This window comes from Hipposideros armiger, unplaced genomic scaffold (assembly GCF_001890085.2).
Source record: "Hipposideros armiger isolate ML-2016 unplaced genomic scaffold, ASM189008v1 scaffold_314, whole genome shotgun sequence".
In the NCBI taxonomy this organism is placed as follows: Eukaryota; Metazoa; Chordata; class Mammalia; order Chiroptera; family Hipposideridae; genus Hipposideros; species Hipposideros armiger.
Genome location: NW_017731664.1, coordinates 1,483,598 through 1,500,035, shown reverse-complemented (window position 1 = coordinate 1,500,035; position 16,438 = coordinate 1,483,598). Strand labels below are relative to the sequence as shown.

Below are 16,438 nucleotides of genomic sequence, written 5' to 3'. Positions count from 1 at the left end.
AATTAGACTGAAGAACAAAAGAACAGCAACTTGTCTGTTCCCCTTCCCCCAATTCCCCAGCACTGTTCCCATCCCCCCAATTCCCCAATAAAAAAATTAAAAAAACTACCCCATCTATAAAAAAAAATGATGCACTTTCTGGAAATTTAAAACAGACCTTTCTGCAGCGGCAAGCAAGATTTCTACTTTGATTTTTCATTGTAGATTATAAAGACTTCACAAAGCTATGTAGAAATAAAGATGTTTCCTTTTGCACCTTTAGCGGTCAGAAGTATATATAACAACTAAGATGGGAAATCTCTTTGGTATGCAGTCCCTTGGTGGCCTAATCTTTGTTCTTGCAGAAATCAGTCTTGATTCATTACCTGGAATCTGGGAGATATTTGAAACCATTTTTTACTTTTATTCTTTTTTAAATTCAATGCTATTTTTGGCTCACTTGGGTTCTAGTGGGAATGAATAATCAAAACAAAATTATAACAACATCGATTTCCCATGCCCCAAAAAACAACTCTGAGAAAAAAAAACACTTCATGAATAAATAACTTCCATATTTAAGCTTATAACTGGAGCAGCACTGCCCATTAGAAATATAATGTGAGTCATATTTTAAAATTTCTGAGAGGTATATTTTAAAAGTTTAAAAGGTGCAATTAATTTTAATATGTTTTATTTTAAAGAATGTATGTAAAGTATCATGTCAACATGTAACTGATACAAAATTTATTGAAATATGTTATATTATATTCCCTGCTTCCCTCTAATCAAAATGTCTAATGAAGGTTTCCCTTATTACTTGAGATAAGTTGGCAATTTCAAAAGAAACTTTAGTAAACAAACAAACAAACAAACAAACAAACAAACAAAAAACCCAGGGGGAAGAATCCAATAACGTACAAAATCATGTAGAATAGTAAAGCTTATAAATAATATATAATTTTCTGAACCTAAGAATCCTAGAGAAAGCAGTAAACTGCTTGAAGAAATTGTACATTCCCTTATACAAAAACTCTATTGGCTGAGGGGCTAGCACAATTTTTCAGGTACATTAGCTGTATCCGATCCTTCCCAGCACCTTGTCTCATCCAAGAGACCTCTGGAGTACTGTCTTGGTTCCTGACATATAGTAATTGGTTTATCTAAATATCTTGTCTCATTCCTCATTAAAAACAAACAAAAAACAAACAAAAAAAAAACCAGCCCTTAAGAGCACTTCAATTCTCTTTAAACAAAACTTTTCCCTTTTTCAATCACCATTGCCTACTCAGGCCCTTCAGCAGAGTTTCACATTGCGGCCTCAGAACCATCCCAAATTACAGCTGACTTCTTGAACTGGCAATTTCCACCTTTAGCTTTAGTGAATGATCTAGCCCCATGGTTCCCATGTCTAGCTAATGATCAAGATTATCTGAGGAACTTTTCCAAAGTTCAGTTCCCTGGTCCCCATTCCATATTTCTGAATAAGGTCTCTGGTAGTGGGACGTGGGAAACTTTGTTCTTTTTTAAAGTATAAAATTTGGTTTTATTTTTAAAAGATTTTTTTATTAAAATATAGCTAACACACAACATTATGAGGTGTGATCAAAATAAAAGGTGAATGTTTAAATAAAACCATTATTACAGTAAAAGACACATTGCCATTAACCCCCCTCAAAATACTCCCCCTCACTTTGAACACACTTATCCCATCGTTCTTGCCCCTTTCTAAAGTATGTAGCCAGCAGCCAGCGTGAGCGGCCAGCAGCCGCAGTGAGCGGCCGTCCAGAAGCCGGCAACTGGTCTGCCTCACCCGGGAAGAGCGCAATGATGGTGCCAACTTGGGCCAGTGAAGTAATGTCATCCACAACTAGACTGAAGAACAAAAAAACGACAGCAACTTGTCTGTTCCCCTTCCCCCAATTCCCCAGCGCTGTTCCTATCCCCCCAATTCCCCAATAAAAATTAAAAAAAAAAACATTACAGTATGTCCTCATCCACCTTATTCACCGGATCTGGCACCATGCAACTTCTGGTTCTTCCCCAAAGTGAAAATGACCATGAAAGGTAATCGTTTTGAATCGATTCAGGACATCAAGGCAGCCACGACAGCACAACTAAAGACAATCACGAAAGAGGACTTCCAGAATTGCTTCAGAAGGTGGCAAGAACGATGGTATAAATGTGTTCGAAGTGAGGGAGAGTATTTGAGGGGGATTAATGGCAATGTGTCTTTTACTGTAATAATTTTTTTAAATTTAAAGATTCATGCTGTTGCTTGGTCACACCTCATGAATTGGTTTCAGGTGTACACCATAGTCATTGAACATTTACATACCTAAAAATTATCACCATAAGTCCAGCAACCATCTGACAATGTACCATGCCCTCACAATGTTATTGACTATATTCCCTATGCTGTAAATTAACTCCTCATCACTTATTTGTTTTATACCTAGAAATTTGAAAGTCTTATTCCCCTTCATCTTTCCCCTGTTTTTAAAAATTTTCAATTTCAGCTGACATTCAATATTATTTTATATTAATTTCAGGTGTACAGCATAGTGGTTAGATGTTTATATAATTTAAGAAGTGATCCCCTTGACTACTCTAGCACCCACCTAGCACTATACATAGTTATTACCATATTATTGACTATATTCCTTATGTTTTACGTTACATCCCCATGTAACTTCCAATTTTTACTTCTTAATACCTTCACCTTTTTCACCATGCCACAACTCCCTCCCATCTATCACCCTGATAAATCTAGTACCGATCTGACACCATACATAGTCATTACAATATTGTTGACTATATTCCTTATGCTATATGCTACATCTCCAAGACTACTTTGTAACAACCTATTTGTACTTCTTAATCCCTTCTCCTCTTTCACTCACCTACCCCAACCCCACTCCCATCTGGCAACCAGCAAAATGTTCTCTGTATCTCTGAGTTTGTTGCTGTTTTCTTTCTTCATTTTGTTCTTTAGATTCCACATAAAGGTGAAAATCACATTGCATCTGACTTTGTCTGATATACCCCATTTAGCACAATACCCTCCAGGTAATCCATGCCACCACAGATGGCAAAAACCCATTCCCTTCCATGGCTGTTCAATATTCCATTGTACATATGTATCACCTCCTCTCTATCTATTCATCCATTGATGGACACCCAGGCTGCCTCCACATCTTAGCTATTGTAAAGAATACAGCAATTAACATATAGATGCACACATCCTCTCAAAGTAGTGTTTAGAGTTTCTTTGGATAAATACCCAGATGTGGGATTACTAGGTTATTCTTTGTCTCTTGTTATAGTCTTTGATTTAAAGTCTCTTTTATCTGTTATAAGTATTGCTACACCAGTTTTTGTTTGTTTCCATTTTAATGAAATATCTTTTTCCATCCCTTTACTTTCAGTTTGTGTATGTTTTTCGATCAGAAGTGAGTCTCTTGTAGGCAGCATATGTAAGGGTCTTATTTTCTTACTCATTCAGTCACCCTATCTTTTGAATGGAGCATTTCATTCACTTACATTTAAAGCAATTGTTGATAGATTTGTATTTATTGTCATTTTATTATGCATATTTAATTTTTTTTTCATCTTAAGGAAGTTCCTCTAATATACTTTGCAATACTGGTTTGGTGGTGATGCACTCCTTTAACTTTTTCCTTTCTGGGAAGCTCTTTATTTGTCCTTCAATTCTAAATGATAGCTTTGCTGGGTAGAGTAATCTTGGTTATAGTTCCTTGCTTTTGATCACTTGAATATTTCGTGCCAATCACTTCTGGCCTGCAAAAATTCTGTTGAGAAATCAGCTGACAGTCTTATGGGAGCTCCCTTGTAGGTAACTAACTGCTTGTCTCTTGCTGCTTTTAAGATTTGTTTGTTTTGTGGGTTTTTTTTTTGTTTTTAACCTTTGGCAATTTAATTATAATGTGTCTTGGTGTGGGCCTGTTTTGGTTCATCTTGTTTGGGACTCTCTGCACTTGTGGGGCTTCTATATTTATTTCCTTCACCAGGTTATAGAAGATTTCCATCATTATTTCTTCAAATAGTTTTTCAATTCCTTGTTTTCTCTTTTATCCTTCTGGTACCCCTATGATGCTAATGCTGGTATGCTTGATATTATGCCAGATGTCTCTTAAATTATCCTCATTTTTTGAATACTTTTTGCTCTTCTGATTTGCTGTTTTCTGTTACCTTATCTTCTAAATCACTGATTCAATCCTCTGCTTGCTTCATCTACTCTACTGTTGATTCCCTCTAATGTATTCTTCATTTCAATTATTGCGTTCTTTATTTCTGAATGGTTCTTTCTTTAATGTTTTTGATCTCCATTTTTATGATTCCTATCTCTTTCTTGAAGTACTCCGAGATCACTGAGCCTCCTTATAACCAGTGATTTGAACGCTGTGTCTGGTAGGTTGCTTGTCCCCAGTTTGTTTAGTTCTTTTTCTGGATCTTTGTTCTGTTGTTTTATTTGGGACATGTTCTTTGTCTCCCCATTTTGGATGCCTCCCTGACTTTGTTTCTATGCTTTAGGTAGGGTTACTATGTCGCCCATTAATAGAATGGCCCTTGCAATAGGTGTCCTGTAGGGCCCAGTGGCACAATCTGCCTGGTCACCTGAGCTGGGTGCTCCAGGCTTGTCCCTTGTGTGGGTTGTGTGAGCCCACCTGTTGTAGTTGAACCTTGGTTGCTGTTGGCACACCAATGGGAAGGACTGAACCAAGGGTTGATTGGTTGTGAAGACTGGCCTTGGCTACAATGGAGGAGCTGTGGTGCAGGGTCTGACTCTATGGAAGATTTTATTTAGTGGGGCTCTGGTACCTGTGCAGCCTGCCCTTTGGGTGTGTTGTTCTTGGAGGTGGCCGGGTTATGCTCCGGCTCAGTCCATAGCTGGCCACTGGGCATGTTGGCTCTGAGGCATCTTGAAGGAGCCCCCGCCACATGACAAGTACAGCTGAAGCCTGTGCCCTGCTCAGGGCCACCTGGCATGAGCCAGAAAGTAATATGCAGATGGCCACCACACATGCTGGGCTTGGAGGTGCCTTGAGAGGCCCAGTTGTGAATTGATGCTGGATGTCACTAGTGCCAGGCTTTGGGCTTCTCAGCAAGTGGTAGGGGACATGCCAAAGCCAGGTGCTGCTTGTTTGGGTTTTGTGAACCTTTTAGATATTTTAGGAATGTCTGTACCATGAATCAAGACAGGCTGTTTATATGGAAAAGCCACTGGCAGTGTTGGGTATGCCCCAAAGTTGGGTGAGGCAGGGTGTCAGGGAATCACAAGGGCAGGTGATTAACAGTGTTAGCAATGTTGTTGGAGACTCAGATATGGTGGTGCCCATGTCTGCACACCACAAAGGGGGAGTTCTCGATAAATAAACAATGGATTCTACCAGCACTTTTGTCTGGGAGAAAGCTGCCTCTCCAGCACTTACCCTGCAACCAGATGATTCAGTTCCTCCCTGTATATCCCCAGCAACTTGTGAGTTGTTGCCCCTGCACTGGAGCTCAGAGCGAGTGAACCCATCAGCGAGTAAGTCTGTGCACTGGCCCTATAAGAGGATCTCAGGGAACTCCAGCTGCCCTGCTTCACTCAGCCACAATCTCTGCTGGTTTTCACAGCCAGAAGTTATGGGAACTTCTCTCCCTGGCACTGGAACCCTGAGCTGAGGATCACTGTGTGGGCCTGTGTCCCCTGGCTCCTCCAGGGGGGACCCCTGCAGCTGAGATATCCCTCCCAAATATTAAAGGTCACACAGGGGTGTGGGGCCAGCCTGTTCTGCATTTTCTCCTCCTACCAGTCTCGAGGTCAATTCTTCTGTATGTTCTTAGAGGCAGGACTTGAGTTCAGCTAGGCTTCAATGATGGTTGTTCTGTAGTTTAGTTGTAATTTTGGTGTGGTCACGAGAGGAGGCAAACACAACGCATACCTACTCTGTCATCTTGACATGGAAACTTTATTCTTAATGAGTATAGTAGGTGAAAATGATGCACTGCATCTCATTTTGGGATTATTGATCAGTTTCCTCCTAACTGAGATAATCAACTCTGTCCATCTCTGGATCATTAAATAAGGACTTTCCTTACACTCACTCTGTCACTTTTCTGTTTGACAATGAAACAGGATCCTAAGCATAACACCCATACAGATAAAGGGGGTTTTCATACAAACTAGACATTTCTATACCCTTACTACTTTTCTAGAGAAATCAGTTTGAATCTTGTAACTATGTGTGATCAAAATGTCCCTAAAAAATTCACTGTCAGCTCAAAAATAGTGAAGATTACAGCAGAGTATGTTCCTTGGTTAATTAACAGTCAGTTTGTCAACCAGAAAGGTTAACATTGAGGATGCGAAACATGAATATGACCTACCAAATGAGAAGCATAATTTACCAGAAATAAAGGTGTTATTGGATTTTAATGTATATCTCAGGTGTTTACCTTTTGATATTTCAAATAACAATCACTTACCCTTGACCAATTTTTTCAAATCTTGTATATTTTTTCTTTGGGTCACCAACACTCACAATGCTTCCTGAGTGGGGGGCAGGGGAGGAAGAAAAGGAGCAAGAGAGATGAATTAAAATCAATTGATTTATCTTTGTATAATATGAAAAATTAAGAAGCCAGAGTCAATGATAAATAAAATATTAGAACAATTTTCCCATGTGATTTCTATAATGTATATGGATAATGATATATTTTATTAAAGTAACAAATAATAATAGATTAATTAAAGTAGTAGAAAAACCATGCTGTTTATATTCAAAATTGATGATGTTTGGGGAAAAAAAGGACTGGTCACAACTCAACATTTATTAGAAGCCCCAATAAAATGAAACTGTAAATTAGAAGATAAAATCATCTAAGAACTTGTACATATTATTTAATAAAATCACTATCTTCTCTGAAACAGGAAGAGATTGAGCACTGCACTACATTCAATTATGCTGGATAAATATCTATGGAGTTATTGTTATGTACCCAGTAAAGTACTGTGCTAGGGACAATGGGGACAGGGATGGAAACAAAGTTTAATGATAAAGTAATGAGACTCACGATTTAAAAAAGGATACATCCCTGTACCTACTAATACTCTAATCATCTTCAACAGTTTTACTGAGGTGTGATTTACATACCATGAAGTTAACTCGTTTAAAGTGTACAATTTAATGGCTTTTAGTAAATTTTTAGAGTTTTACAAATTTACTAAATTTTACCATGATCTAATATTACAGCACTTTTGTCATACAAAAAAGAAACCTTGTACCTGTTATCACTCATTGTTCATCCACCTCAGCTTCTTAATCCATTCTTAGGCAACCACTAATCTACTTTCTGTTTCTATAGATTGCTCCAAACGTGGAGCAAGTTTATAAGCCACACAATAAAACCATTAGTTTATCAAGTTTGAATATGGAAAAAAATATTGGTTGTATTACTTCAAAATATCAAATCCACCACTGAGAAGATGAATACTTTCCACAACTCAGAATAAATCCAGAGGAAGGGACACTGACTTTTCAATGCAGTCCTCAAATAAGTGTAGGAAAATTCTGGGCCATAGAATCATGGGAATAAGGGTGCACTTTTTCAAAGATTCTACTTTGGAGGAAATTATTTATTTGGATGCCCCTGACCCTTCCTTCTTTCTTTTTGGAAGCAAACACATCAGTATCATTACCTTTGAGTTATATCTTACTTGCATTGACCCTGTCCCAAAGAAGTGTAGAGCCAGTTAACAAAACAAGATTTACACATAAGAGAAGGTTAAGTAATCAAGAGAAGGTCTATAGATTCTATGTCCTGATTATCACTACTATTCATCCCCTCCTCTTCATATCCAGAGTCACTGTCATTATTTAGTCCCTCAACATCTCTTGTCCAAACAATGACACTAGTTGTTACCTACCTCTGAACTCCACCTTCTCTAATTCCTCTTCCACAGTGCCTTTGGAATAAGGTAACTATATAATTCATAAACTGAGATTCTCCAGGGTGAACTGAAATGTATGATAAACCCACTTAAAGAGTGATTTTGATCCATTTTTCTTAATACCTCAAAAGTTCTTCTCCACTACAGGATCAAGTTCAAATTTCTTAGTCTGACATAGAAAGCCCTTTACCACCCAGCACTATCTAGCTCCTATATAACCAGTCTAATCTCATATTCCTCTCTTCTCTAACCCTCCTACTTTATAGCCTAGTAATACTATCATTATCAGAGGCTTAAGTCTTTGCAGATACTCCCCCTTTCCCTTTCCTATTTAACCCATGAATTCTTATTTATCACTTAAATATATGTCATCCTCCTTTGTGAAGTCTTCTCTGATCCTTCTAATGAGACTTACATGCTTCTTCTTGAGGGCTGGAACCTTGTCTTTTAATCCCTGTAACTTCAGTGCCTAGAATAGTGGCTGCCACTGAAAAAATATTTGTTGACTAAATGAATAAGAACAAGAAAATATTCATTCAAGTACTAAACTGTGTGCTACATATAATACCTCATGTTAATTTAGACAATGTTCAATTTTCTGGGCTAGTGAACAACTTAATTTAGACCTACCATTAGATAGTATAGCTTGAAAAAAATAATTAATTAAAATGTTTCACTATGGCTTGCTCATCAGGTTGTTTTGTTGTTGTTGTCATTTTTTTTTGTAATAGAAGTCCATGTTTCAGTTAGATTAAATAAGACTTACACAATATGTGAGTTGTATTAAAATTCTTTTTCTCTCATATTTTCAATCTCAGTCAACTACACTACCATCCGTCTACTCAGTAGCCTGAGTCAGAAATCAGGAAATCAACTTTGAATTATCCCTTACCTTCATTCCCCACATGAAGTTGCCTACCGTTTCCTGGGCCTACGTCAATCTGTCCCTCCCTCATTACCACTATTTTAGTTGAGCTCTCATTATTTTTTGTCTGGGCTATTTCAATAGGCTTCTATCTGGACTCCCTATTTCCATCCTCTGCCCTCATCAATCTAGGCTTCACATCTCGGTCAGGATGCTCTAAGTGTAGACCTGATCAAATGATTGTCTGGTTGAGGAGTCCCTGATGCTTCCCCAATCCCTACAGGGTAAAGCTCAAGCACCTTGGCATAGAACACAAGGCTCTTCATGAGCTAGATCTTGCTTTATTTTCCATGATCATCTCACCACTTCCCTACTAGAGCCTTATGCATTGACCATAACAAATTGATTGTAGCTCATGATCAGCTCCTGCTTAACAATTTAGTCTCCACTCCTAAAACTCTAGTCCTGCCATTCACCACCAATTCTATATTCAAGCGACACTGAGTAAGTTACAAATCCTAGGTATATGTCTTCATACCTTATTTATGTGCTATTCTCTGTTTGTAATGTGTTTCTTCAGTTTTCTTCCCAGCAAGTTCCTATTTATTCTTCAACTCCGCTTTGATGTTACCAGTTCTAGGAAGCCTGCCCTGATTCTTTTAGGTAAAATTAATAATATCCCTTCTCTGTCTGTACTAATACTGTTCGTTCTCTCTCTCTCTCTCTCTCTCTCTCTCTCTCTCTCTCTCTCTCTCTCTCTCTCTCTCTCTCAGTGTCCCTTGCTTTTGCTCTCACTGTCTTTCTCTGTGTTTAATACACCATATATTTACATCTATTTATTTGACATCCCCTTTTAGACTGTGTATGAAGGACAGAAGCCGTGTCTTATTCATGTGTGTATCCTCAGTGTTTCCTCACACAATGCAGTTGAAAGTCTGTTGAATTCAACTCAAATAAAATTTCCTTTTGTAAATTCCCCCTATTTTAAGACAGGGATTGGAAAATATATTTCACTTGAGTTATATCTATAGAATGACACCAGTTTAACAATTTCTAAGTTGCTATTTCATTTTTCGAATTTTCTCACAGATTTCCACATCACTGACAACTATCCTTATTCAAGTCAACTATTAATATGCAAGGGCCTAGACTTCTTATTTTTAATGAAATAAGATTTTAAAGACACTTAAAATCATAGTTTTATTAAGTAGTTTATAGTCTTCTAAGGAAGTTATACTATTAAGTTGCTGAGCAAAGTCTTTTCCACAGACTGAAAAAAGCAAATAAACTTCAGTCCAAGCCACTTTTTAAATTATGACCAATTCCAATTGGCAGGGTTCAGTTAATGAGGTTTTATGGTAGTAAATTATTCAGCATTTATTTCCATGGTATGCAGGGAAAAACAACAACAACATGGAAATAAATCCTTTCATGTGGATTACCAAAAAACAACCATTTTGATGAGATCCTGCATTTGAATTTGACTGCTATTCAAATAAAATTTTATCCCCATACCCATAACCCTTCACAGGAGAGTGTGTGCTGCCATCTACTGATGTTAGGCAAGGAGTCCTTGTCCAGAATTCTGAATCACAAAACAAGGTTTTAAAGTGACCTCTTTCATCATAGCCTTTATAATTTGCTTTTATAAATTTTAATAAAGAAAGGAAAAAACATTGTGACACAATAGAAAAAAAGTGACAAAAATCAGCAACTTAAAATCAAAAGGGAAATAAATGATATTAATACCAGAACATTTCCTACTAAAGTAATTTCCTAAATGAGAAATAAACTGTTCATTCTAATGTACAAGGATTTAAGGAATCACTAAATACAAGTATAGGATTCACGATGTGATTTCAGTGACAGAAAAGCCCATCAATGTATTCTCCTACCTATTAAAGTTGAACTCCAACTATTAAAGGATTATTGCTTTATCATAATGAAGGTTTTGATTCTTAAGAAAAAGCAAAGTAATTCTCTAAATATCAATTCTATTGGAGGAGGAATTAGGAGAAAGGGTTCTGAATAGGGAATGCTAGTGAAGGGGAGGGACAAGAGGAGGAGGTGATTGTGGAGCCCAGAAGAGAGACACCAAAGACAAATTTCCTGCATTGCACAATTTTGCTGACAGTTGGTGTCTTTTGAATATTTTCACTGAAATGTATTTTGTTCGTTTTTTTTCTCCAACAGATTCAGATAGACCACAATGAACAAGCCAGACTCAGGCTATCAGGCTGTGTAAAACTGAAAGATGATCTGTTCATTTCAGCCACTAATGATCTCATGTTCTGGCCTGGAGATTCTGTTGTCTGGGTTGCCTACCTCATAGTAATTGAATCACTGAGACTGAAGGTGAGGCCACCCTCACCTCTTCCCCATGCTGATATGTTGGGAGGGATTGTTCACTCTGGTACAGGCTGTAGGTCATTCTTCTACCTCCTTGTCTCCCATCCCCATTTCCTTTACCTCTCAGAACAGGTTCTTCTATTTCTTCCCCAAGCTCAAATGAAGGCCTAGATTCCAAGATCCTCAATGACTTCTGTACAGAGACCATATATATCTGGAATTATTTGTAGTTTCAAACATTGTGTCCCATTGGAAGACACTGTGCCCCATTTTTTTTTAAATGTGGTCACTCCCATTTTGAAAAACAAACAAAAATAATTTTATATTACTATTTATTGTGCTAGGTGTTTTACACTTTACACCTCATGTAGTCCTCACAAAATCAATATTATATTGGTAATGTTATTATCTCCATTTTTCAGATGAAGAAACTGAAGCTCAGAGTTGAATCACCTGTCTAAGGACACACAGCTAGTCTAGGTTATAGTGCAGACTCAGTTATGATTCATTTCAAAGCCTGTCCCATTGTACTATCTTATTAAGGCTTTATATTCATGTAATAAAATAGTTACTACTATTTACTGAGCACCTATTGTGTACCAGGTACTGCTGCTGAGGTTTTTACATGCATTATTCTCATTTAATTATAATAATGCTATGAATTTGGTACTATTATTATCCCCATTTTTTAGGTGAGGAAAAAGAGGGCCAGAAATGTTAAATAACTTGCCCAAAGTAGATAGCTGGTAGCCATGGGCTTGTAATTTGAATCTGGGACTGTCTGACTCCAATACCTGTCTTTTTAGCCATTGGTACAGCTACGTAAAATCCATTCTGTAGTTATGATTCATATCACCATTTGAAAGATAAGAAACTGAGGCTGAGAGGGGTTAAATAATTAGTCAAAAGTCACATATTAAGTAAGTGGCAGAGAGAAGACCTAGAGAGGCTGCTGGTAGAGTAGGAACAGGAAAGACTGACTTTGCAGTATAGCTCAGCCTGGACCTGATTCTTTTTTTTAAGATTTTATTGGGGAGTTGGGGGAGGGAAACAGCGCTGGGGAATTGGGGGAAGGGGAACAGACAGGTTGCTGTCCTTTTGTTCTTCAGTCTAGTTGAGGAGGACATCGTTTCACTGGCTCATGTTGGTATCATCATTACGCTCTTCCCGAGTGAGGCACATTGGTCACTGGCCACTGGATGGCTGCTCATGGCAGCTCTTGGCAGCTCACACCGGCTGCCAGCCGTTCACAGTAGCTTATGGCAGCCCACTGCAGCAGGCGCTGCAGCCTATGCCGTCGCCGGTGACTCATGGCAGCCAAGCTCCAGGTCGAGCTGTTGTTCAGCATCTTAGCTTTAGAGGGCAGTGTCACTGGCCCCCATGTGGGATCCGATCCGGGGCCCTGCTGCTCAGAGCTGGTGCCCCAAGCCAGCTCTTAACCAACGAGCCACTCGGCCGGCCCTGGACCTGATTCTTGGGAAGCACTTCCCATTTCTCTGCCGATTCTCCCTGCCAAGGTCTTGTAAGCACCTATATCTATAGGTGGCCCACTGGGTAGACGGAAAATGATTCTCTCTATGACCAAGCATTCTCCAAGAGAGAAGAAAACACTTAATTCTTAAGTTAGGATATAATCAAAGGTAGTTTTTTCTTCCGCATCATTTTGCTCAGTTCAGGACAGAGTAAACAACAAATTACAGTGACCACATATCTAGCATCATTGAAGTTTGCAAGGAAAGCAAGATTTTGGCCGAGAGAATAATGCTTGGTTCCCTGTTACTAAACTTAAGAAAGCTAGACATGCATTTTAATTATAATAAATCTATTGAGATTTGAAACAGATACCAAATAACAGTCAATTTTAGTAAAGCAAAGTTGTTAGATTTAAAAAATCTAATATACTCTCAGGTCATGTTGACATGTCCAAAATGTAGGGAAGAAAGTTGAGGCAACTGTCTGAATAATTGATCTGAAATTATCCAGGCAATTCCTTTCATTTTTTCCTTCCTTTTTTCCACATATAGACAGTGAGGATATGCATATTCAAAGATAGTAATGGAATACTGTGAGTTCAAAGGCAAGCAGCTCTGAGTTCAAACTCTGGCTCTGCCACTCATTAGGTTGGCAACCTGGTCACTTTAGCTTTTTGAGACTTACTTTCACTGGTCTGTAAAATGAGGCTATTAAAATCTGCCAGAAGGAATCACTGTGAAAATTAAACCTGATAATGTATGTAAAGTGGCCAGCACAGAAAGTGCTCAATAAATGGGAATTGTTACTATTGTTGTTACGTCAAATAGTTGGTATTCACACTAGAGGCATAGTTCATCATGTACAGTAAAGTCAGTTGGCTAAAGCCCAGCAATGCCATTTGTGAGCACTCATTGACAGCTGCAACCCAAACCTTTGCCTTTCCAAATACCTCTAGCGCAGACCATCTCAACCTCAGCACTGTTGACATTTGGGGCTAAATTATTCTTTGTTGCAGAGGGAAAAGGAAGGGGGATTGTTGTTTACATGATAGGGTATTTAGAACCATCCCTAGCTTATCCCACTGGATACCAGTAAGCAGTCCATATGTCGTGACAGTAAACATCTGTAGTCTTTGCCAAATGTCCCCCAGAGGGCAAAATGGCTTTATGACAGACAACTTCTGCAGTCTTCCTGTGACTTATAGCCTGCCCAAACTGTTCTCTTCCTTTTCTGAGGATATATATATATATGTATATATATATATATATATATATATATATATATAATTTTAAATAATATGGTTCGTGTTCTCTAATTGTATCACACTATTAAATCTTATCTCCCAAATAAAATTGTAAGTTCTTGATGGGAAGAAATTGTTTTTCTATTGTTTCACCCAAAGATTATGGCATAAAACAGACAAATAGGAACCCAGTAAAAATATATTTATTTGCTCATTTTTTCATCCATTCTGCATGAAGCATTTGTTAAGTGCCTTTATGACCAGGCACTTTGTTAGAGCTGCACATGCAGGAAAAGAAGACACAGCCCCTGCCTTTGAGGAGTTCATAGTCTAAGGAAAGTTTTGAGACAGATTAGTATGATGTGGTATTTGCTGTCACAAATGTAGCAAAGAAGAAGGGCGCTTACCTCAGACTGGGAGAGACAAGGAAGGCTTTCCTGAGAAGGCAATGTTTGAGCTGAGTTTTCAAGGATGAGTAAGTGTTAGATTGGGGGCACTGATTTTGGATAACTAGCAATTTGTTAGATTTTTTTTTGTAGTATGAATTTAATGAATACATTTCACAGACTTTTGACTCTTTTGAGAAGAAAATGTATACTTTTTAATCTCTGTGGCCCAGAAAGCTAACTGGAAGAGGAATGTTATGCAAAACTGGTGTGCATATGCACAAGCATGTACACACTAATGACACTGTGGGAAGGAGGTGAAGGAGGCTGCTAGCATTTGCTGGCCCTGCCATCTCTCGACAGAGAAATACGCCTAAATTAAGGGGAAAGGCTACATTATTGTGGCTGTCAGTTTAGATCGACTGTGTTGAGCTTTGATTGACTTTACCTATCATGATTGATCAGTTGGGGTCCTTTTGGCTATGATCATAAGATACATCATCAGAAAATTTTATTCCTTTTGGGAGTGTAATCTTAAAATAAAAGTGCTTAATTCATTTTGTCAAATATTCAGCTTAATTGATTTTTTTCAAGTGAAAATATTTAGTTTCTGTCAATTTAGGAGTGCGAGGAAGAGAGTGATCAGGAATACACTGTGAATCTCAAACTTTACATATCATGACTTCAGGGAGACTGGAGTCCATGGAAGCAGGTTCGAACTTCTAAAAGATCAATTCCCATTCTATTTTATGAGAAACCATTCCATGAAGAAAGTAATGATGGCAAAAAAAAACTCACTTAGCTTCTCTAGGATCTCCTCATCTGTCATCTTTGATTTTTTCCTTTGCCGATCTGTGTTTCTATACAAAGTACTGGAATTGGCGTTCTCAGCGGAAGGGGGTGTGACCTCTTTATTTGGTGCTGCTGGTGAAGCAATGGATTCAACCACAGAACGGGTGTAGATCTTCAAAACAAGAAAAAGAAGTTCTACAATTAAAGCAGTACGCCAAGAAAATAGTAGGAAGTCAAGACACTGTACTATCGGTGAGATTTTTTAAAAAAGCAATACAGAGTTTTAAAGCAATTTCAAGTTCACAGCAAAATTGAGGGGAAGGTACAGAGATTTCCCATACATGCTCTGCCCCCACACATGCATAGCTTCACCCATGATCAACATCCCCTCAACACTGTGGTAAATTTGTTATAATTGATGAACCTACACTGAAACATCATAAACACCCGAAGTGCACAGTTTACATACGGTTCACTCTTAGTGTTGTACAGCCTATGGGTACGGGTTTGCACAAGTGTATAATGACATGTATCCATCATTATGGTATCATGCAGAGTATTTTCATTGCCCTAAAAATCCTCTAGTTATGCGTAGTCATCCCTCCTCCTACCCTGCCCCCCCAACCCTCAATGAATTTTTAAAGGCAAGTCATTTCTATTAAAAAAATCACTTTAAGTTGCTTCAAGTACACTGCCCTTGAAAGCTCTCAAGAGCTCGTCTTTTGAGACCCCCCATACATACTGTACTAATTCTGGTACTGGTACCTCTGCTTATGCAAGTCTTCTTACCTGATTCACATGGATTTCCTTCTCTATCTTAACCTCTGCTGTAGATTTATAATGTAGCACTTATTTGTATATTTTTTGGTATTATTCTCTAATGTTCATGTGCTAATCTTGTATCCCCAAGTTCCGGAAACATAGTAGATGCTCAACAGGCACTAGTTGATTAACTGGATTCTGACTCTATGACTGTTTCAAAGGACATTGTTTGAATAATTTGGAAATAGTCACTTGTGACTTACTGATTTTGTATGTTCTGGTCTTGGTGCTATAACTGGTGGGGGCTCATTGTCATCTTCTTCTTCTTCCTCTTCTTCATCTTCTTCTTCAGACACAGGAGGAGCCAAAGGAGGCTCTGAGGCTGTTTTTGTACTCTTATGATGAAAACAAAGTTAAAAGACCAGGTATTAACTCCTCATTGTTTTCCTTCAGAAATGAGACAAGGGAAATGAAATATTTACACATGTTGGGATAGGAGGAAACTGCATCTTTTACAACGAAGCGGAACCATCTACAGTTTGGTGGCCAGGACTTACCCACATTCGGAGATAAATTCAGGTCATGGTATAAACAGCAAGAATATATATATATGTATATATATATATATATATATA

At 38.1% G+C, this 16,438-nt stretch overlaps 1 protein-coding gene across 10 annotated transcripts in view; it reads right to left on the bottom strand.

Annotated features, from left to right (window-relative positions):
• PAK3 (p21 (RAC1) activated kinase 3) overlaps positions 1 to 16,438 on the bottom strand; it is a 362,804-nt gene that overhangs the window by 67,454 nt on the left and 278,912 nt on the right. For all 10 annotated transcript variants that reach the window (XM_019660229.1, XM_019660231.1, XM_019660232.1 and 7 more), the window contains 3 exons: positions 16,067 to 16,198; positions 15,048 to 15,213; positions 6,469 to 6,532 (listed from right to left, as the gene is read on the bottom strand). In XM_019660229.1, coding sequence (XP_019515774.1) covers positions 6,469 to 6,532; positions 15,048 to 15,213; positions 16,067 to 16,198 — 362 coding nt within the window. The remainder of the gene's footprint in view (positions 1 to 6,468; positions 6,533 to 15,047; positions 15,214 to 16,066; positions 16,199 to 16,438) is intronic.